General features: G+C 51.7%; 1 protein-coding gene across 1 annotated transcript in view; it reads left to right on the forward strand.

Annotated features, from left to right (window-relative positions):
- Positions 1 to 26,997, forward strand: part of LOC116946628 (trafficking protein particle complex subunit 9-like) — a 108,885-nt gene that overhangs the window by 3,842 nt on the left and 78,046 nt on the right. The window contains exons 3-16 of the mRNA XM_076070017.1: positions 206 to 351; positions 1,907 to 2,068; positions 3,041 to 3,171; positions 4,420 to 4,545; positions 7,052 to 7,358; positions 9,272 to 9,421; positions 10,420 to 10,549; positions 11,158 to 11,306; positions 17,048 to 17,133; positions 18,384 to 18,510; positions 19,581 to 19,713; positions 20,884 to 21,044; positions 22,110 to 22,277; positions 24,223 to 24,332. Of these exons, the coding sequence (XP_075926132.1) occupies positions 206 to 351; positions 1,907 to 2,068; positions 3,041 to 3,171; positions 4,420 to 4,545; positions 7,052 to 7,358; positions 9,272 to 9,421; positions 10,420 to 10,549; positions 11,158 to 11,306; positions 17,048 to 17,133; positions 18,384 to 18,510; positions 19,581 to 19,713; positions 20,884 to 21,044; positions 22,110 to 22,277; positions 24,223 to 24,332 (2,086 nt within the window). The remainder of the gene's footprint in view (positions 1 to 205; positions 352 to 1,906; positions 2,069 to 3,040; positions 3,172 to 4,419; positions 4,546 to 7,051; positions 7,359 to 9,271; positions 9,422 to 10,419; positions 10,550 to 11,157; positions 11,307 to 17,047; positions 17,134 to 18,383; positions 18,511 to 19,580; positions 19,714 to 20,883; positions 21,045 to 22,109; positions 22,278 to 24,222; positions 24,333 to 26,997) is intronic.

The raw sequence follows: 26,997 nt of genomic DNA on the forward strand, positions 1-26,997 counted from the left end.
TGTCAAAATTCATCATGGTGTGGTGGGGGCATTCACCTGTCGGTGAAATTGAGAATAGCTGGAATGTACTGATCATTCGAGTAGAGAAGGTCCTTCGTTTTGTTTCAATCCACCTTGTTTCATCAACGAATGAATTAACAAATTGTTGCCCTTACGTAATTCCCCACCCTAACTGTGAATCTCAAAACGCCCACGGTCAACCCAGGCAGCTCAAGAAGCGACGCCAGGGACGGATGTACAAGCGCCAGGGAGACGTGAGCCTGCAGACGGGGTCGCTGGCAGACGCCCTCATGCACTACCGCCGGGCAGCGGACACCCTGGGGCCCATTGGAGACACCGCATGGTTTGGGGGTCAGAGCAACAAACTCGTTTTCTTATTCGCCCCCTTGCCTTTGTTTTAAGTCGAAGTTATTTCTTTGTTGAAAAAATTAACTTCTTTATTTTATCAGGCAAGGTCCACTGAGCTCTACAGCTCGTTTTCAGAAGAGACCCAGCCACAAACCGATAGCTCAACGAAGTGGCTTGTCACGTGGAACTCCTGCAGCCTAAGCTTTCAGTCAAGACACAAGATTTAAATCTCATTGACATTTTACTCTACACCCCCCCCCCCCTCCCGTGCCTCTATAAAGCCACAACAGCAGATCATTCTTTCTCACCTGATGACGGACGCTTGTGTTGCGACCGAAACGTCGTGTTCTATTTTTTTTCTATCTACGGTACTTATTTTACCAACCCTGCAAGGATGATGGCCTGCGTCAACCCCCCCAACTAGAATTTGAACTCGCAAGCTTCCACCTGTGAGCCGCTTGTTCTGCCGCTGAACCACCTGGCATGCTTACGTTTTTAGTTGATGGATCAATTCAAAACCATTCACCCACATGTGTATGCCTGTTGGTTTGCAGCTGTGTGCGTGTGGTAGATCTGTCACTATGATGATTATTTATTTGGTAGGTCTGCATACAGTATTTATATGGGCATATATTATGCATGTCGGGGAGCGATGGTGCAGTGCTTACTGTGCCATGCGAAGAACCTGACGATCCGAGTTGGTTGCTGGCCACAGCCAACATTGGTGGTGAGCGATCTGAACTGGCTAGGAATTGGAACTCGGGTCACCGGATTCACGGTGCAGTGTATGAACACACTATGCTCGCACTCCACCACGATCGTACATTGCATTACGATAACGCAAGTCCGTGCTCTTGCAATCTACTCGCAAGAGCTATCGGGTTCCCGTTTCTTGCATTCGTATGAGGAGCGACAACCGTGACTTATGGTTTTAAATCTGGGGAGGTAAAATATGGAACCGACGTGCCAACGAAGATTACTCGGGAGTTCCGTGGCTAGATAACGATGAGAAATAGGCAGGTGGCATGGGAACGAACGGTAATAGAATTAACCGAGGTAGTGCAGGCGTCCATGGTACCAAACAGCAATCCAGCAAATGCAATCGCAACGCAAGTGGAAGGCGACAAAGGGTAGAGAAAAAGATGTGCTGATGGAGTGTAGGAGGAGGAGGCACGGGAGCGGAGAGGAATGACCATGGAGATGGAAACATTAGCAACAGATGGGGGTGGGGGATGCTGACGACGACGATGACGACGACGATGATCGGCAAGGGTGGAGGACTGCTGCTGCCATCGGAAGTCACTGTGCACAGCGGCCTTCGCAAAGGGGTAGTACAGGGAGGAGCTCCGTGGCACTCCCTCCCGCCTTTCACAACAACCGCACGCGCGCGCCAAAAGCCGCTCGAACAAACACGCCATCGTTCTTCATAGCAAACCAACGCGTTGTGCTGGGGGCTCGGGCCTATTTAATTAGATCGTGCGTCACCATGTGCTTTGGGGGGGTAGGGGGCGGAGAGGTTAGTTTCCTGCATGCCCCTTGTGTGTTTTTTTGTCTACAGCTGCTCTGGAGGGCCAGTGCACGGTCTCCTGCCTCTACCGCTCACAACAGAGTGGTTCCTCCGGGTGCCAAGAGAATGGCAGAGGTGTGCCGACGAACGGGGACGAGGTGGATGGGTCACGTGACGACGGAGACGGTGACGGCGGCGACGACGCCAATGAAGGTTTGATCGCAACTTTCTTTTTTGGAACTTTGTGCAACGACGCTGCTGCCACTTATTCACGAGATCGTTCGACCGTTTGTCAGTCGATTTGATTCAAGAGCTTCCGGAGTTGGAAACGGGATGCTGCTGCTGCTGCTGCTGTCATGGCGTGATCAGTCAGCGCACCGAAACTGGAATCCTATAGTTTTCAGGGTTTTTTTTCCAGTTTGATTTATTTTGGTAGAACCCTGCGAGCCATTCGGCTCTTGAATCGGGTGCAACAACAACAGACAAAAAAACAAAAACACGAACAAGAAAAGCATCTTAAAGTGACTTTGTGACTGTGCAAACAGAACTGTTATGGCACAGAATGAGAGGACAAATGTCATAAATATGCCTGGAAGCCCTCGCACCTTCAACATTAATGTTGCGATCGAAACGTTGTGGGTTTTTTGCTTCATGAAAAAAATATATTAGATGTTATTTTTATTTTATTTTCTATCTACGTGACTTTACCGAAAGAACCAAGAATATGAATTCCTGCAGTCACGAAAGTTTTAAGTCTAAACATTCACACACGTTGACGAAGCTCGGTTTCGGGTTAGATCACGGTCGGATCACCCGGCGCGGCAGGTTGAAGCAACGGTGCAAGTTTCCTAAATCGCCCCCACGTCTGGTGTCCCCCGCAGTATCCGTGAGTGTGCACCACACCGAGTCGATCGGTGGTCTGCTGTGTAAAACGTGGGTGTTCCCATTGTGGAAGGGTAGGCCCGGTATATCCCCTTGAGGGTTTCCGCAGAGCTCACTCCAGCGCGTAGGCCCATCTGGCAGCAGTGTCGCGAGCAAGAAACGTGCAGGGCCGCGCCTTTACCTGTCGCTTAAAACAAATACGATGGCTGCGACGTGCGTCGCGTTGCGCCAGGACGTCTGCGTGCTCCGTTGGCCCGAGGGATTCGCACGCGCGACGGTGGGGAAATGTGTTTGCCGTTTCAGTTCGGTCGGATGAGGCGATCCCGTCGCAGCGGAGGAACACGAGAAAGAGATACGACTACCTGAGGGACACCGCGTTACCGGTCGAAGAAATCATCGACAAGTACAAGGAAGCCATTGCGTGCTACTCGAAGGTAACGCGTCACGCGATCGCCTGCGACGGACGTTCGAACGTCGACAATGTGTAATGGAGTTCAAGCGGAACGCTGTGATGACGACGACGACGACGAAGCCGCGTACGTGCAATTGATCACGTGCTTGGATTTCAACGTGTCACCGTTCCTGTCATCACTGTTACATTGATTTTATGGCTTTATTTTGGTGATTTCGAAAAGTTTTTTGGTTTGGCCATGTTTGCTTGTTGTAGTACGGAGTTAGACTGATTGCCTTAATCTAAGTTGTCTTGTGGTTGTTGTTGTTGTTTGACTTGCATCCCACTGGGATTTTTGCACACAGCGTTGGTGTACGGTGCTTTTTCTGGAATATTTTTGCCGTTTTTTCCTGGATTTTCTGTTTGCACAGTCACATAGTCACTTTAAGATGTTTTTCTTGGTCATGATTTTTGTTTGTTGCGGTTGCACCCGATTCAAGAGCCGAATGGCTCACAGGGCTAGACCAAATAAATTAAACTGAAACGACTACGGTGGAGGGGGAGGGTCTTGATGGGCGCAGACGAGGCCAAAATACCCTCAAGAGGGACTCTCTTTGTGGCTCCTTTTGTCAGCAGTGGTATCGGCATGAAATTGCAGTGCTGCAATTGTATCTTTTAAAGGTAATTATGGGCATGGTATCTCGCGCGCGGTGTGTATTGCGATCGCGTGGCCGTCTCGGCCTGCACCATCCACCAAGCCTTGTGTTGCACTCTCCAACCAGTCCCGTTGATGCCTGATTCTGTGTTGACGAGATGACAAAACAGATTGTGAACGGGTGAGTTGCTCCTCTCTGTAGACTGGGAGATCGTTGATGTTCGATGTTCGGTCGCCGTGTCCGTGACAGCATTGGTCGTGACTTCTCACCGAACAGAGTGGGCCTTGTGAAGGCTGCCGTTTTCCACTCTGTTTAATTTGTAACCCCCCAAACACTTACCCTCCAAACATTGGATCACAACAACAATTAAACATATAAAGAACGTTGCTATCCTGTCCAAGCATCTCTCTAGCACGCTGCGAAGTTGCGAAGTAACGGGCGAGTTTTTAAAGGTCACGTTCGAATTTTGAGAGGGTGAGAGAGAGATATATATATGGGGGGGGGGGGGGGGGGACATCTCTTTGTCCTCAAGTAAATCTGGCAGCGAGTTCCAGGCGTCGGGTCAAGCGATTGAGAGAGGGCAACTTGGTCACGGTGTGCGCGCGCACTTCTGATCCGCGGGGATTCGACCGCAGCACCCGGAAATGGCCGTGCTGGAGCTGGAGGCCACGCTGAAGGCCGTTCGGCTGCTGCTGGACCAACGGAGGAACCAGGAGGCGGTCGCGCTGCTGCAGGAGATCATCCACCTGCAAGCGCCGCAGGTAAGCCCTCTCGCAAGCGGCGTAGCGGCACCAGCGGCAGTGGAGGCGGCGGCGGTAGCGGCAGCGGCAGCAGCTTCCCCTACGCGAGAAGCGGTGTCCTCTCTCTGAAGCCGACCACAGATCGGGCCATAGCTCGCCGGTGTGTTTTTTCGGGTTGTTCCGCGGCACTCTTCCTCACAACCTCTGAAAATGAAGAAGCTCCCTGCACGTGGAGCGAAATGTTGGACATCATAACCTCCGCAGGAAACTAAAAACGAAACTTTTTATTTTATCAGGTATGGCCCACTGAGGTATTAAGCTCGTTTTCAGAAGCGACCTGGCCACATATGATTGGTCAACGAAGTGGCGTATCACATGTAAATGTATAGCAGCCAAATCCTCTAAATGCATATTCATTCTAAATGTGGAGGGAAAAACCGAACAACCGGAGGACCTGGAGAAAAATCCACGCGACCACGAGGAGAACATGCAAACTCCAAATTTACAGGTGTCAGCGTCGGGATTGAACCCACGCCCTCCTGTATACCAAGCGAGGTAGTTAATATCTCCCCACCATGGCGCCCAGTCGGAGCACAGAGCAGGCTGACGTGAGCTGAGGGTAAAGACTACAACGGGCAGAAGTGGTAAAGCATATAGAGCAGTGGGACGAGGGTGGCTGCTGCATTGGCTGCAGCTGCACTGTTCAAGCTGCAGCCTGGTTACTCTTTAAGCAGTGGAGTAGCTCTCGAGAGTGCAGGCGGTGCAACTGCACCGTGGCCCACGTGCCTAAGGGGCTCGGGCACTGGGCTATGTAGAGGTGGGTGGGGGGGGACATTTAATTCCCAACGTCGGGGTTCTTACAAAAACCATGGCGCTGCTGTTAAAAAAAATCCCAAAGGGCCACAAAGGATCAGCCACAGTGACCAATCAGGAGCAGTTATAATAATAATATAATCAATCTATGCATCAAACTTTCATTTATATAGTGCCATCAGCTATAACATTGTCGCAGAGTGCTTCACAGGTACTGTGCAGGTGACGTTACATCAATAAAAGTTGAGTTACATGAAACAATAAATAAAGGCTACACATTAGTTACAAAAATATAAGAGATAACGTACATCTTTTAGCCCGATAAAAAAAAACCTGCAACACCTTCGTATGTATGTTTAACTTATTTTGCTTTGTACGTAGCCAACTGTGCTAATCGGGATGTGCGGGGGAAGGACAACAACCTAAGCACACAACTAAGTTCCACGCCTGCCAACCCCTTATCAGTGCCCTACCTTATTACACAACAATTCGGACCTTATTGGTCACCTCATGCCCCTATAACTCTTAACGTTCATCCTACAAAGTCCCATGAAAAGGGACAAACACAAACAAATAGGCAAAAACAACGATTTTTTAACTCAATTCCCCTGTACAAGAATACGGGTAACCCGTCTGCGTTGGCAGGTATGCAGTTCTAAAGAATTGAGTTTCAATGTAGATTAGTTAACAATGCATAGCTCCAGTGCCTTCCCCATATAATCGGAAGGAAGAGCTTTCCAGACTTCCGCAGAAGCGCATCTGAAATCGCGCGATGCGGTGAGACCGTCTTAGTTCGACGGCTAGCGAAAAGCCGCTGCTGCTGCGAGGATGACGATGGTTTATCTCCTTGATGAGATCGGCCAGATATTGTGGCTCATTTGTGGCAAGCGCTTTGTGTGTAATGAGTGCGACCTTCCTTGTCAGATGGCATTCGTGGTGTGCTCCACATGAACACAACGTCAACCAGCGGACTTCACCATAAACACTCTGCATCCAGAGTCACGTGACCTACTAAACCGCACTGGGAATCCGCAACCTTGGACTGTGAACCCACAAATCTAGGCTATTGAACACGCAATACTGAACTTGCAACTCCATAAATCAGGACCACAAGACCACAAACCAAGACTCGGAATCATTAACCCAGCTTGGTCACTATATAAAACCTTTGGTCAATCACTCGGAGAACAGTGGAGTGCATGTCCACAAGACAGATGGTTCATTGATAAAACTCGGACACTCCGTTTGCTGTAGTGACGCTTTCAAATCGTCTGTCAGTAACATGCCATCACGATGACTCTCGTAATGATGCTACCCCGAGAGAAAAACGCGTACATTGACCAAAGGGGTCATACCAAAATCACTGAGAAATAAATCGTGCAAAGACAACCGTTTGCTCGTACGAGTGCTGCCCTCGCAGCTACCTGGCGGCTTCCATCCTGATAAATGTTAACACGAGTTAATTGACCGACGACACCGTATTATATACAGAGGACCGCAGAGCTTGGGGGATACTTTGGCACCGGCTCATTACTTGGCTGCTGTTGTTGCCGTTCCCCGCCCGCCTGTGGTTCCACCGCACTCCTCCGAGTCGCTCGCTACGACGTTACAAGTTCAAATCGTAATTGTTAAATATTGCCGAGGATCAAACGGATGTTTGTGGAACACGTTTCAGGATCTGCGGAACGTACATTTTCTGTCTTCCCTCTACAAGGCAATTTCTGATCCCAGCTCCGGCTGGCAGCTGAGCCCGGCCTTGGAGCGGCGCTCGGCGGCGGGCGACGCGAGCTCCCGGCTACGCCGCCTGGAAGACCCGCGCGTCGAGCACTTCGTGGTGGTGTCCGAGCTATTCGCCCTCGCGGGCCTCGGGCGCAAGGCGGCCCTGTTCGCGCGCGTCGCGGCCACGCTGTGCGTCTCGTCGGACAACCCACAGCGGCGGGACTGGCGCCGATGCTACGGCCTCCTGGAGGGCGCCCTCGGCGGTCTGCGAGCGCCCAGCCTGGCGCCGGCGCTGCCCACAGGTGCTCGGCAGCGTGTCGGACGCGAGCGGTGAAATGAATCGCCGGGGGACCGCTGGCTTCTTGCCGGTGATCGTCGAGAGCTGAGCTCGGCACGCGATTGCGCTTCGTGGAGTTCTGTGTCCGCTAATCCAGCGGTTCGTAACCTTAACTGCAGCCTGGCACCCGTTGAAAATGTATAATGTTAATAAATACATAGGTCTGGTGAAACAAAGTAGTTGTACCTGCATGGCCGTGCTTAATTTGTGTTTCAATGATTCATCCCAAAAAAATCTACAGGCGTGCGTTGCACCCCTGGTTAAGAACCACTGCGCTAATTGCGGTTCGTTGAGCTCCAGCGCCCATCATGTCAGGGGATCGGATTGCCGCCTCTTGGGTACAAAAACCACTGGGAGGTATCACACGAAGAAGAATATCTCCCAATACCGGGAGCGTTGAGAATTACTTGTAAATGCGTTGTCATCAGTGGTGCGCGAGTATTATTATGATGATGCATTACGCAACTCGCACGTACTGGGACTGGTCGTGTCCCGGGAAGGCTTACACATTTCCCAGTACATCGGCAACCTCCACAAGAAGACAATCCTGGGACGGCCAGGACAGGTGGCAATGCTATCACGGGGGTGTCACAGCCTTAGCTTGCATACACAGTGGGTGAGAGCGAGGGCAGAACGCACGCACGATGTCGCGCCCTCTGTTTAGCGTTCAACGCTTGTTTTGGGTTTCTTTAACAGTGTCTGTATGCCCCCCCCTCGCCCCCCCGCCCCCCCCGCCCCCCCCTATTTCATTAAGCAAGGTCACGGATATGAGGATGTTGAGCTCTGTTAGCCTTTGCTTGCTCGTTAAACTCGACGGGCCATCATTGCTCAACGAAATCCCCTGGGCACCTGTTATCGTCTGGTTCTCCCGTGTCTCTGGGACACTGTCCGTGACAGCCTATTAAGCAGCTGGCTAAACAATAATGGCTATTATAACAAGACGTTAACAATTAAAGTGATGGACCGTTTATATAGGTATAACAAATGCATCGTTCACTGCAAATGTACCGCACGTGATGATGCAAAACAAACAAACGTTTAAGTTAATTGATAAATAATTGATTAAAAAAACAAGGTCGCGCACACATTGCGTGCTAATATCGACGCCGTCGCCGGAGTGTGGGTGAGCATGTGTCCCCCAGTGCGCGTGTGACACGTGGTGCGTTTCCATCTGGCTCCGGCTCTAAATCACGTCCCACACCCAACGGTGTCCAGGTGCAGACAGGCCGATTGCACTCATGAGACAGCGGGGTGCATCCACAGCCATTTAACCACTTGCACTAATCACGTTGGCCACACCTGATATGATTGTTGTGTTTTCGGCCTGTAGCTTCCAGATTCTGGGTAACGGCGTCACCCATTTCTTCCGTTGCTGTCCAGTGGTGGCCTCCGAGCTCTGAGATTTCGTCTCTCGCATCTCTCAGCTGACCTTCAAAGTGGAGAGTCAAAGTGATTTCTTGTTTAACTCGAACGACTCACCTTGCTGCTTGGAACATTGGGGCGGTGCTCATCTCCTCTTCACGGCGCCGAGCCAGTGGTGGAAATTCCACATTCCTATGGCCGGGGGTGGGGGGTGAGGGAGTATCTCCATAGGACAAGCACTGTTGACTTCCCCACAAAGCGGTACTCATTTTAATGGCCGTAGAAGGATGATGAGCTGAGTCAACCCCAAACCGGGATTTGCGCGCCGCTCTGCTGTGCCACCTGGCGGGCTATTTTGGCGTGTCACTCATGCCAGTTTTGTACCGTGGGGGGGGGGGGGGGTGAGGAAAGTACCTGCTCTCATTTATTTTTTCACGTTAAGAATTTCCCCTCCTCGATTCCCCCCCCCCCCATCCCACAACGACTTCACAACCGAGGTGTCTGTTTTTCGCACAGGAGCAAGTGGCGGTGTGGGCTGGCCGTGCATCAGGGCAAACATCCTACAGCTGCTCTCCCAAGCGGCTTGGATGCTGGGCGACTACGCGCTGGCGGCCGGGCACCTGGCGTTCCTCATCCACGATATGATGGAACACCTCACCGCAGATGGTAACTCCCCCACCCCCCGTTTGTGTAGCACCAGCACAGCGCTCCCCTTGCCCGTTTTGTAAATATAAAAAAAACGCGTGTTTTGCCTTCCATATTCTCAGCCACATCGATGGAGTTCAAATACCGACTGCTTTTAGATTAAATTATTAATAGTAGCCTGGTCGGGCACTGGAACCGCGGTGTCCCGGATAGTATGAGGACCATTGATGAGACTAAGTTTTATATATATTTTAAAAAATCATTAATTTAATGGTTATACATGTTGTTTGTCTCTTAACCGTGATTCTTTAATATGTTACTGTTAGTTGTAATGACAGGTTAGAAACACTTGGTCTGCGCTGCTATCCATTTGCTCGCGTAAAAAGTGGGCTAAGTTTTTGCCCAATCCTGACCAGTTGGCTCAAAAAAGTGAATAAAACTAAACTAAACACATCGGACGTCAATTCGCTTTGATCTGCCGGCGCGGCAGTTTAGCAATCGGTGCAAGTTAATGATTATGCAACGTGCCAGGTACTCGATTTGAGGCCGAGTCTATCTAAGTGAGGCCCAGAACCCGATCGGACATCACCGATTTGTATTTCAATAGAAGCCGACAGTGGTGTAGCGGTTGGCAGCGCACTGGACTTGGCATCCAGAGGTTGCCCGGTCGAATCAACGGTGGCGGCTTCTTAAAAAAATCTTCCCCCACCACCCACCGCCGTTGATTCGATCGGCAGGGCTCGCGTGGTAGGGTAAAGCGTGGGTACTCCACCCCCACCCCCAACCTCTTCGGAGGCGCGCGACCAACGCGGGAGAAGAGTCGGCCGCGTTGAGGCCAACTCGGCGCCGCGTCCTCTCACGCCGTTGTCTCGCGGAGACTCCTGCGCTGCCGGTAGCGGCGGTGGCGGTGGTGGTGATGGTGGGAGCGAGCGGTTGTTAGGGCAGCACACCCCTTGGCTTTCGCCGCGAGGACCAGGCAAGCCGCCACGACCACCACTCTCGCGTCTCGCACCGCCCAGAAACGAAGTCCGTCGCGGGGCAGCTGCGTCGCTGCGCCGCCGCATGCGGAGGGGGCGCGGGGCCCCCCGGGGGCGAGGGCGTGGGACCCCCGCTGCCTCTCGTGTCGTTCACTCGCCTTCCCATGCTCAGGTGGGAACTTTCATTTACTTAAACTATTTCAACTGTTTTTAACGCTTTTTTTTTTATTTCGCCAGGTGAGGGCCCTCTGAGCTGCATAGCTCTTCTTCAAAAGCGACCTGGCCACCAATGATGAGTGCAACGAAGTGGCGCTTATTGCGTGGAAATTTATGTTGATTCTAAATGTGGAGGGGAAAAACCGGGGGCACGTGGAGAACAATCCACGTGACCACAGGGAGAGAGACATGCAAACTCAAATATATACACGTGTCAGGGTCGGTATCAAACCCACGACCTCCTGCATACCAGGGGAGATGGTTAACATCCCATCACCATGGCGCCCCTTAAACATATAGAAATACATTTTGATTTGAAGCTTTCGCGACTGCAGTGATTCATATTCTTGGTTCTTTCGGTAAAGTCACGTTGAAAGAACCACAAAGAAATACGCAAGTTGCATCTCCGTGGTTGAACACGTTGTGGTCGAGACGAAACGGTCGGCGTCTGACGGCGAGTCCCCGCCGCGGGGTCGGAGGAATCGACGGGTGACGTTCACGGTGAACGCGAACTCACCGTGGTGGAGTCGTCACCTTGTGTTCGGTGGTGCGCGCGGCCCGCAGGAGCGTCGCCGCGGTGCGCCCACCGCTGCACCTCCTGCCCGTGCTGGAGGCCGTCACGCCAATCCGCAAGAACAGCGTGGGCTCTCCCTTCATCTACACGCCCATTAAAACGAAAGCGCAGAGACAGCCGGAGAACTTCGAGAAAGTCGGTGAGGAGCGCGTTACCGTCCGCGCCGCGCCGCGCCGCGCTGCGGACCCGGCGACCCGAGTCCGCATCCCCGCTCGCGGCCAACACCGCTGACGATTATCTGAACCGGTCTTGGGTCTCCGCTAGGTCGACTCGGACCCAAATGAGTAACTGGTGCCGTATGTTAACTTCGCCACGAGGGAGACAAAGGCGGCCGGATGTGGTGCTAGCAACCCACTATCTGGTGTGCCGTGCCGGCCTCCATAGGTGCTCGCTAACAGCGCTTGCCCCAACAGTCGGTTAAGGTCTAAACGGGGGCTCTCTCTGTCTTTTTGTATGTGTACAGTCCTTTGCCAATCGGCTGCTGGATGAGGGCCTCCCAGTGTCCTGCAGGTCGTGGGGGTGCTGATTGACCATACTTCACCACGCTGGTCAGTGCGCGTTGGTGATGGCAGAGAGCTTAGACGTGGGAGCAAAGCAGTTCAGTACAACAAGTGGATTTTAGCTGCACTGCCTTTTGTGCTCACCCCACCGTTTCGCTCCGCAGCAGCCTATAGCAACCTGCTGTGCACAGTGGCCGCCCAATACAAATCAATCTGCTTAGCTTCGGAGGCACGACGAGTTACAGGTGCGTTCTGAGTGATTTGGTCATAAAATGCGCATACAAATACGGTGCGATCAATTTAAATATACCACGCTCAAATAGTTGCGAGAAAATGCATCGAAGACGTGTTCATTGCCAAGCCCTCTCTGCACGTCTCTTCCCGCCCATCTCAATATGCCTATTATTATAAAATTCCGTGACACTGTCCCGATGGACGTTGTCCAACACAGCTGGCGCGATTCGTTTGCAGCGTTCAAATGAAGCTCTGGGTCAATAGAAATCAGTGGGGTGTCTATAAATGTATCACTGTGAAATGCAAATATTTAATTTGCCACGGTTGCCGAGCACAGACCAAGCGCCCCAACACCACAGCTAAGCAGCCAGCAGCGAACGGCGCTGTGACGCTCGCGATAGATAAGAGTCGACGCGGCTCGTGAACCCAGCGAGGTGATCATATGGAGAGACGATCGGAGGTACATTGCAAAGTCGACAAGTCCGGCGAGAGAGGCAAGGGGGGGAACGAATGCGCCGGCTCGCGTCGCCTCCCCGTCGCTCACCGCGTGCGCTTTGGGAGCGGCGGTTATTGACGAGCCCTTCGTGGCGTCGAAGTGATGAGCCTCGGCGAGCGGAGAGGCCACAACAGTTCGCACGCAACTCTCTCTCTCTCTCTCTCGCTCGCGCGCGTGCATGACACGGAGAGGAGAACAATCCCTCCACACTCAAACTGCTTATTGAGCCAGTTTTTTTTGTTTGTTTGTTGCTTTGTTCAAATTTAAATTAAATCCTGCAAATGGCTGCGGTAAATCATGCAGCCCGAGAGCGCTCACGAAGGAGGGCCCCCACCCCCCAACACCCCCCCCCCCCCCCCCCGGGGTCTCTGCATGGCCGCTCTGTATGGATCCTTTAACCCCTTTTCCTGCAGAGGTTTCATCGCGGTCTGGGACTGCACAGCTCCTCCGGCGTGTTGTCGGGCTGCGTGCCGCGTGCTGTTCGGCACGGTGCCCGACGTTTCGGCCCGCTAGCTTGGGGGGAGAGATCCCCTTCTGGAATCGAATTATACGAGAAGCTCGTTTTTTTTACTATTTGATGTTGTAACGGTCTTGCACGCCGACTGGACATCTGTGAAAAAAGAGCTTCATAGCTCAGCGGATTCCTCCGGTATAAATAAATATTCTCACGTCGATTTTAAAGAAGCTGGCTCAGCTCTACGGCGTAACCACAACAACGAACCTACGGGGAAAGACGTTGGGACAAAATAAAAAAAATCTAATTGAAAGAATGTTCGTAAACATCGATCAGTTGATTTTGATTAATCCATTCGCCGCCCTCTTGTGCATCGTTGCCGCTCCTTAGCCTCTCCACTACGTCTGTGCACCCCCACGTCTGTGCTTGTGCCAACTGCTGTCTCCAATCTTAATCGGGCTCGAGCGCCCCCTCGGCCTGCGTGTTGCTGCTCCGCCAGCCCCCGCACGCCGCTTCCGGGGCAATTCTTAAAAAAAACAAAATGAGAATTCCGTGTCGAATCCTCGCCCATTTCACCACTGCCTCCAAAAAAACCGTTTTATTTTCTTCTTCACAATCATCCATGGCTGATCCACTGTTGTTGGACGAAGGCTTCCCTGAGCCGTTCCCCACTTTACGCCGTCTTGCAGCGTGACAATCTAGCCGGCACCTGCACACCCGTTGATATCATCGCTCCGTCTCCATGACGGACGTTCCCCCCTTCCTTTGGCCCCTGCCACACTGAACGTCGAGTGACGTACATGTTCTGCCCATGCAATAACGAGAATTTCAGAATTAGAATTGGCCCAGGAAGGTCCGGCAGGTCTTGGTGTTTAATCATTGTTTCACATGGTTTATTCATTATGCCAGTCTATCGTTGCAGTGGAGAGAGGACTTGAGCGGTTTTGTCCCCGAGCCTATGACCCCTCGTGGCAATCCCTCGTGGCAATCCCTCGTGGCAATCCCTCGTGACAATCCCTCGTGGTAATGTCTCGTGGCAATCCCTCGTAACAATCCCTCGTGACAATCCCTCGTGGCAATCCCTAGTGACAATCCCCCGTGACAATCCCTCGTGACAAACCCTCGTAGCAATCCCTCGTGGCAATCCCTCGTGACAATCCCTCGTGACAATCCCTCGTGGCAATCCCTCGTGGCAATCCCTCGTGACAATCCCTCGTGGCAATCCCTCGTGGCAATGTCTCGTGGCAATCCTTCGTGGCAATCCCTCGCGGCAATCCCTCGCGACAATCCCTCGTGACAATCCCTCGTGGCAATCCCTCGTGGCAATCCCTCGTGGCAATCCCTCGTGACAAACCCCCGTGACAATCCCTCGTGACAATCCCTCGTGACAATCCCTCGTGGCAATCCCTCGTGGCAATGTCTCGTGACAATCCCTCGTGGCAATCCCTCGTGGCAATCCCTCGTGGCAATGTCTCGTGACAATGTATTGTGGCAATGTCTTGTGACAATCCCCCGTGACAATCCCTCGTGGCAATCCCTTGTGGTAATCCCTCGTGACAATCCCCCGTGGCAATCCCCCGTGACAATCCCTCGTGGCAATCCCTCGTGACAATCCCTCGTGTCAATCCCTCGCGACAATCCCTCGCGGCAATCCCTCGCGGCAATCCCTCGTGACAATCCCCCGTGACAATCCCCCGTGACAATCCCTCGTGGCAATCCCTCGTGGCAATCCCTCGTGGCAATGTCTCGTGACAATCCCTCGTGGCAATCCCTCGTGGCAATGTCTCGTGCCAATGTATTGTGGCAATGTATCGTGACAATCCCCCGTGACAATCACTCGTGGCAATCTCTTGTGGTAATCCCTCGTGACAATCCCCCGTGGCAATCCCCCGTGACAATCCCTTGTGGCAATCCCTCGTGGCAATCCCTCGTGACAATCCCTCGTGACAATCCCTCGCGACAATCCCTCGCGGCAATCCCTCGTGGCAATCCCTTGTGACAATCCCCCGTGACAATCCCCCGTGACAATCCTTCGTGGAAATCCCTCGTGACAATCCCTCGTGACAATCCCTCGTGGCAATCCCTCGTGACAATCCCTCGTGGCAATCCCTCGTGACAATCCCTCGTGACAATCCCTCGTGACAAACCCCCGTGACAATCCCTCGTGACAATCCCTCGTGACAAACCCCCGTGACAATCCCTCGTGACAATCCCTCGTGACAACCCCCCGTGACAATCCCTCGTGACAATCCCTCGTGACAATCCCTCGTGACAATCCTTCTTGGCAATCCCTCTTGGCAATCCCTCGTGGCAATGTCTCGTGACAATCCCTCGTGCAATGTCTCGTGACAATGTATTGTAGCAATGTCTCGTGACAATCCCTCGTGACAATTCCTCGTGGCAATCCCTCGTGACAATCCCTCGTGGCAATCCCTCGTGGCAATCCCTCGTGACAATCCCTCGTGGCAATCCCTCGTGACAAACCCCCGTGACAATCCCTCGTGACAAACCCCCGTGACAATCCCTCGTGACAATCCCTCATGACAATCCCTCGTGGCAATCCCTCGTGGCGATGTCTCGTGACAATGTATTGTGGCAATGTCTCGTGACAATCCCCCGAGACAATCCCTCGTGGCAATCCCTTGTGGTAATCCCTCGTGGCAATCATCCGTGACAATCCCTCGTGGCAATCCCTCATGGCAATCCCTCGTGACAATCCCTCGTGACAATCCCTCGCGACAATCCCTCGTGACAATCCCTCGTGACAATCCCCCGTGACAATCCCTCGTGGCAACCCTCGTGACAATCCCTCGTGGCAATCCCTCGTGGCAATCCCTCGTGGCAATCCCTAGTGGCAATCCCTCGTGGCAATCCCTCATGGCAATCCCTCGTGACAATCCCTAGTGACAATCCCTCGCGACAATCCCTCGCGACAATCCCTCGTGACAAACCCCCGTGACAATCCCCGTGACAAACCCCCGTGACAACCCCTCGTGACAAACCCCCGTGACAATCCCTCGTGACAATCCCTCGTGGCAATTCCTCGTGGCAATCCCTCGTGGCAATGTCTCGTGACAATGTATTTTGGCAATGTCTCGTGACAATCCCTCGTGGCAATGTCTCGTGACAATGTATTGTAGCAATGTCTCGTGACAATCCCTCGTGACAATTCCTCGTGGCAATCCCTCGTGACAATCCCTCGTGGCAATCCCTCGTGGCAATCCCTCGTGACAATCCCCCGTGGCAATGCCTCGTGACAATCCCCCGTGGCAATCCCTCGTGACAATCCCTCGTGGCAATCCCTCCTTGCAATCCCTCGTGGCAATCCCTCGCGACTGTCTCGTGACAATCCCTCGTGACAATCCCTCGTGACAATCCCTCGGCCCCCTTTACCTGAGCTTTTCCCTTCTGCACACCACCCCATGCGTCCACTCTAAACGGCCAAGTAATGGAAATCGATAGTGACAGCGCTACTCTTACGCTAAAAGGCACTTGTTTCACGCTGACCGCTGCTCGCCGCGCTGTGGAGATAACTCTCTGTGCCAGAGAATTAAACATCACCAGTTTTTATGCGCACCGACAAATCCTTTTTGGTAAAACTAAAACAAAGATCCCCCTGAATAGCCATAACAGACTGTTAGGGCAAATGCTGTTAGCGGTCAACTATGAATGCCGGCCCTGCACACGAGGGGGTGGGTGGCCAGCAATACGCCCGGTCACCTTTGTCTCCCTAGTGGCGATGTTTACACAGGGCTCCAGGTACTGGTTTAAGGCTGAGTCGACCTAGAGGAGGCCCAGGACCGGTTCAGATAATCGTCACTGGTTTTGACCGTGAGCGGAAATCGAATTCGGGTCGCTAGGTCCGTAGTGCAACGTGCTAATCGCTACACCACCGCTCCCCAAAGATACGTACACAAAGACACACACACAAACACTGCCACGCATGCACTCGTTCACACACCGGCACACACACCATTGTGCTTTCTTACGGAAATTAATAGTCTGCAAACGGAGGTTTTCTTTTAAAGTTGAGGTTTGGAAATTACGCATATATATTTAGTTTTGCAGACAATGACACGTTCATTAATCTGTATTCCTCCAGGTTACCACAAAGAGTCTTCGCCAGAGAAGGGCTCGGAATTCTTAATAAACCCCCTGCAAATAAATGGAGTTTAATCGCCTCCTTTGACTTTCAGATTTCAGCACCGTGGAGAACGAGGGATTTCAAGTGGAGCTCATTGTCGCGAATCCGCTGCCGTTGGAGTTGCTCGTTGAGAACGTTGTAAGTGACGGATCGCCGTGCGCATCGCCACTGGGGTGGCGTTTACGAGTCCTTCCTTTTAGCGGTAGTTTGGAGATCGCGGTGAGATTAGTTTGGAGATTTAGCGACGTAATTTTGCCCTACGATTCATGCGCAAGTGCGTATGTAACCAAGGGTGTTGAGGTCGGAAAGCGCAGGTGGGTGGTGGTGGTTGTGGCGAGGGACTAATAAATTCTGATGTGGCGAGGGACTAATAAATTCTGATGAATACACTGGCTGGAATTCACACTCCACCGACGGAGTCTAACGTATCGAAGCCGGACTCGGCGAGAGAGCGCCTGTGGCTATCGGAGCATGTGGCTGACTGTTGGAGGGCGTGGCTAACTGACTGTCGGAGTGCCTGGCTTACGGAGTGCGTGGCTGACTGTCGGAGCATGTGGCTGACTGTTGGAGGGCGTGGCTAACTGGCAGAGTGTGTATCTGACTGTCGGAGTGCCTGGCTTACAGAGTGCGTGGCCGACTGTCGGACCATGTGGCCGACTGTCGGAGCATGTGGCTGACTGTTGGAGGGCGTGGCTAACTGAATGTCGGAGTGTCTGGCTTACGGAGTGCGTGGCTGGCTGGCGGAGGGCGTGGCTGACTGGCGCACTCGTTGAACGCCGTGTGCTCTGCTGCGAGCGTGGCAGCTTTGTTCTTTATTGTTTTCGGGACATTAATTTTGGTAACGAAAAATGCATACATATAGCTGGTTTATTGGGTCACCTCGCACATAGCCATGTTGGAGGTAATGGATTCACACAGATAACGCTTTTTTTCTACCAACTTTTTATTTTACCAAGTAAGGCCCACTGAGCTTTACAGCTCTTTTTTCAGAAGCTACCTGGCCACAAATGATAGCTCAACGAAGTGGTTTATCCCTCCAAATGCGGAGGGGAAAACTGGAGGACCTGGAGAAAAATCCACTCGACCACGGGGAGAACATGCAAACTCCAAATATACAGCAGGCGTCAGCGTCGTGGTCGAACCCAGAACTTTTTGTATACCAAGCAAGGCAGTTAACATCTCCGCCACCACATTGTCACATCGCCTGACGGAATCTTCGGATGACGTAAGATTCCGGTAATCGCTGTTCGACTGACACCGCAGCAGTCTTGCGAAACCCGACACTCGTGATCTCACGCTGCAAAAAGAATCGCGGCGACGATGAAGGGCACAATGATCGCCCCCGCCCCGATGTAGCGCAGGCGCTCATGAGCGCCGTCTCGTCGCAGGAGCTGCTGATGGAGGGGCCCGAACGTGACGTCGTCCCTGTGTCCGCGACGCTGCCTGCTCACGGCGAGCCCTTCCCGCTGAGGCTGGAGGTCGTCGCCAGACAGCCGGGGCAGCTCACGATCACGGGTGCGCGTCTAGCGACGAACACCTGCACAGTTCACCGAGAGCACCTGCGCCACTGAATACGAGTTTTTACTAGCCCCCCCCCACCCTCATTCTCCTCTGCTGCACCCATTGTCTGGAGAAGTCCCTTCCCCCAGCCTTCCCTGCTGTTGAGTGCCTACCCACGTTACATAATCTAGGCTCAAGAACTTCCTGTTTTCTTCTGCATATGTCTGACTGCCCGCTGTCTCTCCAGAATATAAATACAACCTGCTATTCCCATACAGTTTAACAAGTAGGATTTCGCGACCAAAATTATCCATAATTAAAGGGGTTTTTTTGGGTTAGATCACGTAAATATAAATGGTGTTAAACCCGTTATGGATATAATGACACATTTTCGCGATCTCACCAAAAATACATTTATTATTCCCATCCAGCGTCTTGAGATGTGGTCGAGATTGGCTGCATCTTTAATTACTCCGCCCAATCGGCTCAAGCTGCCTCCACCCTTCCCCACCTTCAACTTTCTTCATTTCACCACAAAAGCCCTCCCCCTTCCTTTCCAGTCATCAAGCAGTAACTTTATTTTTGTACTCCTTGGCCTCTTTTTTCCAACATCCTTCCTTCAGAGCTTTCTTCATTGAACTCTTACCTCAAATAATGTGCTCCATAACCTTTTCCTTCACTGGATCACTATAATTAAACTAAGCGAAACACAGACCTGTGTTTTATTGTTTTTTTTTTACCAGATAATGCCCACTGAGGTATGTAGCTCTTTTTTCAGAATTAACCTGGCCACAAATGATAGCTCAACGAAGTGGCTCATTATCACGTGGACATTTATAGCAGCCAAATACTCTCAAACGCATAAATGTGGAGGGAAAATCCACGCGACCATGGCGACAACACGCACACTCCAAATACGGATGAGGTGCCCCTAATTAGATGCGTCTCCTCCTGAAAATCCTCTTAAGAACTTACTCCATCCCGCTGGTGTTTTGTCAGTTTGAGAAAATCATCCGAAATTGAGAGACCCTCGCTCGAATAATAAATTCACACTGCGACGTGGCCCCTTTCACCACTCCCGCCAGGCTACCGCACCACGGTGCTGGGAATTTCCAGCGACGTTCCGCTGAAGAGCGTGCCGGGCCTTCGGCAGACCCGGCTGGAAGTGGATGTCGTGCCAGCCCTGCCAGTGGTAGAGCTCGGGGTCACCTGTGAGAGGTAATGGGAGTGCGTCAAGACGTGGCCTTGCGTGGAGTGGGGGTGAGGGGTCATGCAAACGCTCGAAGAGTCGCGGCGCGACACAGTCCACGCTTAACAAACTTTAGACAGGTATTTACGTAGGTATGTATGATGAACTTCTCTCGCGCCGTACGTAACCAACCGTGCTAATCGGAGGTTCAGGTGAAGGACAGCAAACTAAATACAAAAGCAGTTCCAAAGAAATTCGATTTAAATTTTGGTTTAAAAGTGCATAGCTCCAGTGGCTTCCTAATATCGGAAGGAAGAGCATTCCAGACGGTCGCAGGAGCTCATCTGAAAGCGCGCGTTGTAGTGCATCTGAAAGAACGGATGTCAAACGCCAAACAGAATGAGTGACAATGCAATCTGCTCTGCTCTTTTGTGCATTATCGCACCTCCGATTAGGACGATTGGCTACGTACGGTGCGAAATACCTTGAATACGTTCTGCTCTGGCTCTCCACCACCTGCGTGTATATGAGGAATGGCTGCGATGTCCATCGCTTAATTGCAGGCATCGTTTCATACTGCAGATGGTGCGTGGATCGACAATTACTAAACTGAAGCAGACTGAGCATGGGCACATTTTTTTTGTTCACAGTTGCGGGCGTTCGGCAGACTGTTTGAAGAAAATCCGCCACCGGTGTTAAATATTTTTTGACTTGGCAGGGGGCAGGGCTCGTCCACCTTCAGTCCCCCGAGGCCACGGGGATGGTTAACGGCCTCGTTACATCAGAGGGGGCCCCTCTGCGTTTAGCCGCCAACGCGGCCGAACGGGAAAATTTCCACGACGTGGAAATTGCAGAGCGAGCCACTTTAGGGGGCCCCCTGTTGCAGATGAACGGCACGTGATTTAGCTGGGCTGTCATTGCCACCGCTGAGCCTGCTAGGAAACACTCCCCGGGTATTTCACACAAGCAGCAGACGCTAAATCTTTTGAGCATCGAGTTTTATAACTTTTTCTTTATAAAAAAATGAAATCACCGTGATTTTTTTTTTCAAATGTACTTAAAGAATCAACGGTTTTGCTCAATCGCATGGTACGTTTAACCATCTGACCCCAAAAAAAAGTATCAATGGGGAGCGGGTGTTACGCTAGGATGCCAATTTGGCTCGTGCGCAATCATTAAAGAGCGCTCCTCATTTGCAGCGACGGGAAGAATGAATCATTCGTAGCAGCCCCAGGCGAGGAGCTGGGCCTCATGGCGTTTGACGGAGAAACTCGGCAGCTGCTCGTGACGATAACGAACGTGGGAACCGTTCCGCTGGAAAAACTTGAGCTGGACGGGGCGATGGAACGGACCCGCCAAGGTGATGCCGAAACCCCCCCCTCCCCCCCTCGCCCCCCTCGGGCGCGAACCGCTCACGTGCAAATATCCCAGGCGCTGTCTGCTACCAATGCGCACTGAAGCCGATGGTCGTAACAGGAGGGGCCCGAGGCAGAGGGGGGTGGGAGCCAAAGTGGGAGAGGGCGGAAGGGGCGGTGGAGGAACCGCAATAAACAGGAATTCATCATCACGCCCTGAGAGGGCGTGGGGCAAATGGTTCTGCTTCTGCGGTGGTGGGAGGGTGGTGGGGGGGGTTCTGCTTGGAGTAGAGCAAGTAGGATGGGTTGAAGCGCCAGATCAATGCAGGGGGCTTCAGGGATCTGCCGCCCCTGGTCTCATATTATGAGTAACCCTCAAACACCACTCGCCAAATTATGTACTTGTGTATAGTGCAATATTAGCGGCTCTTTTATAAATCCTATTGTGCAATTTTGTAACGAATTAAAGCCACAGCATCGCTACGTGTATTTCTACCGGTTATGCCACAAAATGTCCACTCTGAACTTTGATTCGGCTTCACAATTCGTACGTACTTGACATTCACAAAAACGAAACAAAAGAATCAAGCTGCATATCGGGGGGGGGACAGTTTGGCTTCATCGGGCATGGGTGGTAGTGAAACAGTCAAGGGCAATTTGTTGAACGTATAAAGAGGGTCCCCCCCTCCCCTCCCAGAACGTTAAGTGCTGCCCCCCCTTAAAGTTCAGCCTGGACCTGGTCTGCCTCAACTGGCTATCGCTGCGTTTAAACTAAACTTTTTGTATTTTACCGGGTAAGGCCCACTGAGCTATATAGCTTTTTTTCGTGACTGACCTGGCGACAAATGGTAGCTCAACGAAGAGGCTCATCATGATGTGGAATTTTATAGCAGTCGAATACTCTCAACGCATGTTGTTTCTACATGTGCATGGAATAACCGGAGGACCCGGAAAAAAATCCACACGACCATGGTGAGATAGACATGGGAACTCGGGATTGAACCCACGGACACTGCGCACCCCAGGCGATGCACTTAACATCTCGCCACCCCGGTGCGTTTGCCCGGCAGACGAGCCCTGTGAGCGGAGCGACGACAGGGTGTGGGCCTGGCAGCACGAGATGCTGTCCCGGTTGCCACTGCACGCCGGAGAGGCCCTCACGTTCTCGCTGCACGTGCACACGCTCATCGACGGCCCCTCGGCGGAGCAGCCGAGCCGGCGGGAGCCGCGCGGCCATGGTGAGGCCCTCGGCCCTCGGCGGTTTTCCTTCCCCGACGTGCAACGCGTTTTGCCATGTGCCACCGCCGCTGTGCGATGGCAAGCGCGCTGGACTTGTACGTATGTATGTTGAAGTTCTTTCGTACTGTTCGTAGCCAACCAGGCTAATTAATCAGAGGTGCGGTACTTGCAGCCTCAACCTGGCCGGTTTGATTCCATTCATCCGTTGAAACAACGGGGACCAGCTTCTCAAATTGCCTTGCCTCTATGCGCCTGAGAGAATATTTTAACGGGTAACGCCACAGTTTGTCGATTGGCAGGTCGCGTGTGGCGCGGCAAAGCGTGGGTACGCCCACCTCTTCCAACATTTCTTGTCGAAAAGAAAGAGTAGGCCAAATACCTTTCAGAGCTGCCCTCCAGTGGGGGAGGCCCTTCTGCCGGCAACGGTGCGAGTGAGCAATTGCAGTGCTGCACCTTTACCTTTGAAGGGTCACAGTGGGAATTGGCGAACGTGATCAGTAACTGTTCTGAAAAAAGTGCCCTGGCAAGCATCCATTAGGTGTGCTTGCATTATACACTAAGACAAATACACAGGTGACCTTTGGATATAACCGGGTAAGAGACCATTAGCGCACTGCGCAATGGGCCCTGCAACCTGAGTTCATTATTCGGCTACGGCTGACAGTCGGTGGGGAGTGTTTTCTCAACAGGTACACGGAGTACCACCTTCACCAGCCACCACTGACTTGCGTGGTGAAGTATAGTCAAACAACCCTCATGACTGACAATGCCTGACAGGTCTTCATCCCAGATATATTCATGTTTATTTCAATTCATTCCATGTTTAATAGTAGCAGAATCTGTAAGAAGTTATTACGTTTAAACAGAGATTTGCATCCGACCTCCAACAATAATTGGCTGTTAAAAAAAAGATATCCACGCTTCCTGTCTAACGACTAAAACAAATTAACTATTGAGAATTTGTATTATATTCCTATTCAAGACATTACAACAAGTTTATTTTAGGTTCGCTCTTCAATGTGCTTTGTCGGCTTTGGTACGGAGCAACATCAGGAACTGAAATTCGGTTCACGACGAGGCACCCAGCACGTGGAGCGAAGCGTCGGACACCGTGCCGAAGAACACGCGGAGAGCCTCGCGCGATGGCGTCATTTTATTTGTTTACAATTCTCGATCTATCCAAGAGGTGGCAGTGTAGAGCCTCGTGGCCTTTTGAGACCACTCCAGGCGCGAATTCTCAGGGGAACGGCGCAACGAGAAAAAATCCATCAGCGATTCCCAACTCACTTTTTTTCTTCTTCCAAAAGGTGCCACTCCCTGGGGGCCTGGACACTCTGGTTCCTAGACCACCCTCGTGAGCACGTGGTTACCGTTGCTCGTGGCGGAGAAAAAAAATCAAGAATGACAAACTTGGACACCGCGTTTGTGTTCTAAGATGTCTGGTTCTGTTGGGTTGTTGTTCTATTCCTCCCCCTCGCTGTTTATTCCGTTTTGTCCCCCAGCCCCGTTAACGACACCCCTACCGATCGTTACCGCTCCTGAGCGTTACCCCTACCGATCGTTACCACTCCTGAGCGTTACCCCTAGCGATCGTTACCCCTACCGATCGTTACCCCTACCGATCGTTACCCCTACCGATCGTTACCCCCTACCGATCGTTACCCCTTACCGATCGTTACCCCTACCGATCGTTACCCCCTACGGATCGTTACCCCTGCCGTGGTAGGGCTGCGAGCCCGAACGCCCCGTTAATCCCGTTGCGCCGAGCGTGTTACACGTCACCCGTTGTTTTTCCCCTCCTTTTGAAATCCACATTGTATCCTGGGTTCTTTTAATGACAATAAATGTTGTTATATATATATACACAGTATATATAAACTGTGTATATGTGTGTATATATACACGCAATATTTTTTTATGAAACGGTGCCCTTCTGTCCCCCAGACTGCGAGTGCCTGAGCCGGCCTCACGGTGCGCCTCAGGAGGCCGACGGGATGAAGAGACGAGCGGGGTCCCGAGAGCCAGGGCACGTTGACACGAAACAGCCTTTGAAGGTGAGAGACGGGGGTGGCCACGAGGGTGGCTCTCGAGACAACCAGCCGAAGCCACGGGCGTTCACTGCCTCCAAAATCTTAACGAGTGCCTGCGGCAGCGCTAGTCTCCCGAGGCAGCCCTGAGGCAATGGTGACGGAGGATTCCACGTTCCTGTGGTGGGTAGGGTTGGCTCCTGCCCTGGTTTCATGAGGATCGTCCCCTTCTTGAGACGACTGCTGTCCTGGTGAAGTCTCCCCAAGCCTTCCCGGGACATTAAAAGTCCCAGCTTTTTGTCGGTTATGTCCTGATGCATGACTCAGAACAATGTATATTGACGACACGTAGTTGTGCCCTCTCCTGCTATTTGTGAGATTTTGTTTCGCGTTCCCATCACGCGTGTCCCCGTTTTTTTTTTGTGTGTGTACCTCACTGGCGTCAACCCTTGTGACGTTGCAGCCAGGGGGACTGGCCATCCTTCTATTAGAGCTGTTTAGCTCAGTGGGACTTACCAGCTCAAATGATTTTTTTTGAAGGCCGAGTCTGAGCGTGAGCTTCCCGCAAATCGCTACTCCATTTGTAATAACCACCCCGCCCCCCTCCCCCCCCCCCGAGAGGGATAAAGGGCCAAGTGGGCCCTCGATAAAGTTTTGATCTTATAACGTTCTCCGTGTGAGGTGTGCACCTTGCCCCATGGCATCAGCCAGGCTGGTATCAAGAGGGCCTCAATATAACTTCCACCGTCTGTGCCTTGTGATACAAGGCACCTAAAAAAGAATTATAGCTTTCGTGACTGCATAAATTACTCATTGGTTTTTTCGGTAAAGTCACGTATGTAGAAATACCATAAAATTATATTAATATAAATCAATCACGACGTTTCGACCGTGATTGATTTATTTTAATATAATTTTACGGTATTTCTACATACGTGACTTTACCGAAAAAACCAATGAGTAATTTATGCAGTCACGAAAGCTTTAATTCTTTATTAACACACTTCTACGGAGAAGTTACCTTTACAATTCTGTCCTAAACGTATTGCACCCCTTGCTTTCTCCTACCCCTCCCCCCGCCTCTGCTGCCGTGCCCCCTTGCTCTCTTCGGCCCCCCCCCACCTCTACTTCTTATTTAAGGCCTCTGTCTGTTCATCCCTCCGGCCCTTTTTTCTTTTTCCTTGCTTCTCTGTCCGTCTTTCCTCTCCTTGCCTCTTGGTGTCCCTGTATATGTATTCCTGCTGACTTGTACCTCGTATTTGTTCACTCTGTCTATGCTGGTATGTTCAATCCAGAGGATGAACACGAAATTTAGCACTATTCTGAAATTCGTGGTCTGCCAGGCAAGTGTCTAACTGTGTTGTTGGCCTGACTGGTTTTGCATCACATACTTTTTTCTTAGGTTTATTGAATTCTCGTCTCTCATCTTCTTGTTGTATTTACCTCCGTGCAGTTTGGCGCTCTCTATGTGTTGCGTTGGTGTCGCCCTATATGCTCCCTCGATACAAGGCACCTGTTTGTGTCTTCCTAGGACTAGATGTAAGGTTTTTATTTACTTTAGATTTTACCAGGTAAAGCCCACTGAACTATTAGCTCTTTTTCAGAAGCAACTTGGACACAATTGATAGCTCAACAAAGCGGCTCATCATGTAGAAATGTAGAGCAGCTAAATACTTATCTAGGCATACCAGAGCAGAAACTAATGCCTGTACATCCCTCCTCTACCACCAACCACCCCCATCCACTGCACCCCGCCACCGCCAATTCCACTTAACCTCAGCCGAGCTGCTCTTCTTTTCTTCCCGAGTGCAAACTCTGCAGTCCGCATGGACGGACTGACAAAGACGGACTGGAACATCAGAGTGTGGTGCGCACCGGGGTGCCGGCCTTCGCCCCGTGCCCTTTTGAGGTGGCATCACTACGCCCGGATTAAGCCGGGGGCTTTGGGGAGTTACAGCCCAGGGAGCCACGAATATTAAGCACCCCCGCCGCGAAAAAAAAATATACTCCTGCCTTACAATTGTTTAAACACAATTCTGTAGCACGGTGATACATCTTAGTGTAATTTGGTAATTAAATCCATAGCGGTACTGTGTGTATTACTACCAGTCGTGTGCAGCAATTAAATAGTTTCTGTGAAATTTTTTAAACTTTTGATTAGCTTATTATAATAATTCTTACATCATGTTTAAACAAAACAAAAAAAACTTCCGAATTGAAATAACGAGTGAACAGCAATGCATGCGTTTGGCATCGTCGTGGCATGGATGGTGGTGGCAAAGCAATCAAGGGAAGGAATGTCAATGGAAAAAAAAGAAGCCAACCGTGCTAATCGGAGGTGCGGGAGAAGGACAATAAACTCAACACAACAAAGCAGTTTAATGAAATTAGTTTTCAATCAAGCTGATTTAAGAGTGCATAGCTCCAGTCGCTTCTTAACACCGGAAGGATGAGCGTTTCAGTCGGCCACAGAAGCGCGTCTGAAGGCTTGCGATGCGGTGACCGCCTTAGTTCGATGGCCGGCCAAAAGCCGCTGCTGATGCGAGGCTGAGCACGTAACAGGGCGGAGACGTCATACCTGGCTGCTAAGATGACTCGCCGGCAGTCGAGAGCTCTGACGGAGAGCCGGAGTGGCAGCCAAAGAGAGCTGCAAAATGCCAAGAGGTCGTTCACTGTGGAGACGGAGCAGTTT

The sequence above is a fragment of the Petromyzon marinus genome, chromosome 27, assembly GCF_048934315.1.
Source record: "Petromyzon marinus isolate PM22_M1 ecotype Great Lakes invasive population chromosome 27, UKy_Petmar_22M1.pri1.0, whole genome shotgun sequence".
Classification (NCBI taxonomy): Eukaryota; Metazoa; Chordata; class Hyperoartia; order Petromyzontiformes; family Petromyzontidae; genus Petromyzon; species Petromyzon marinus.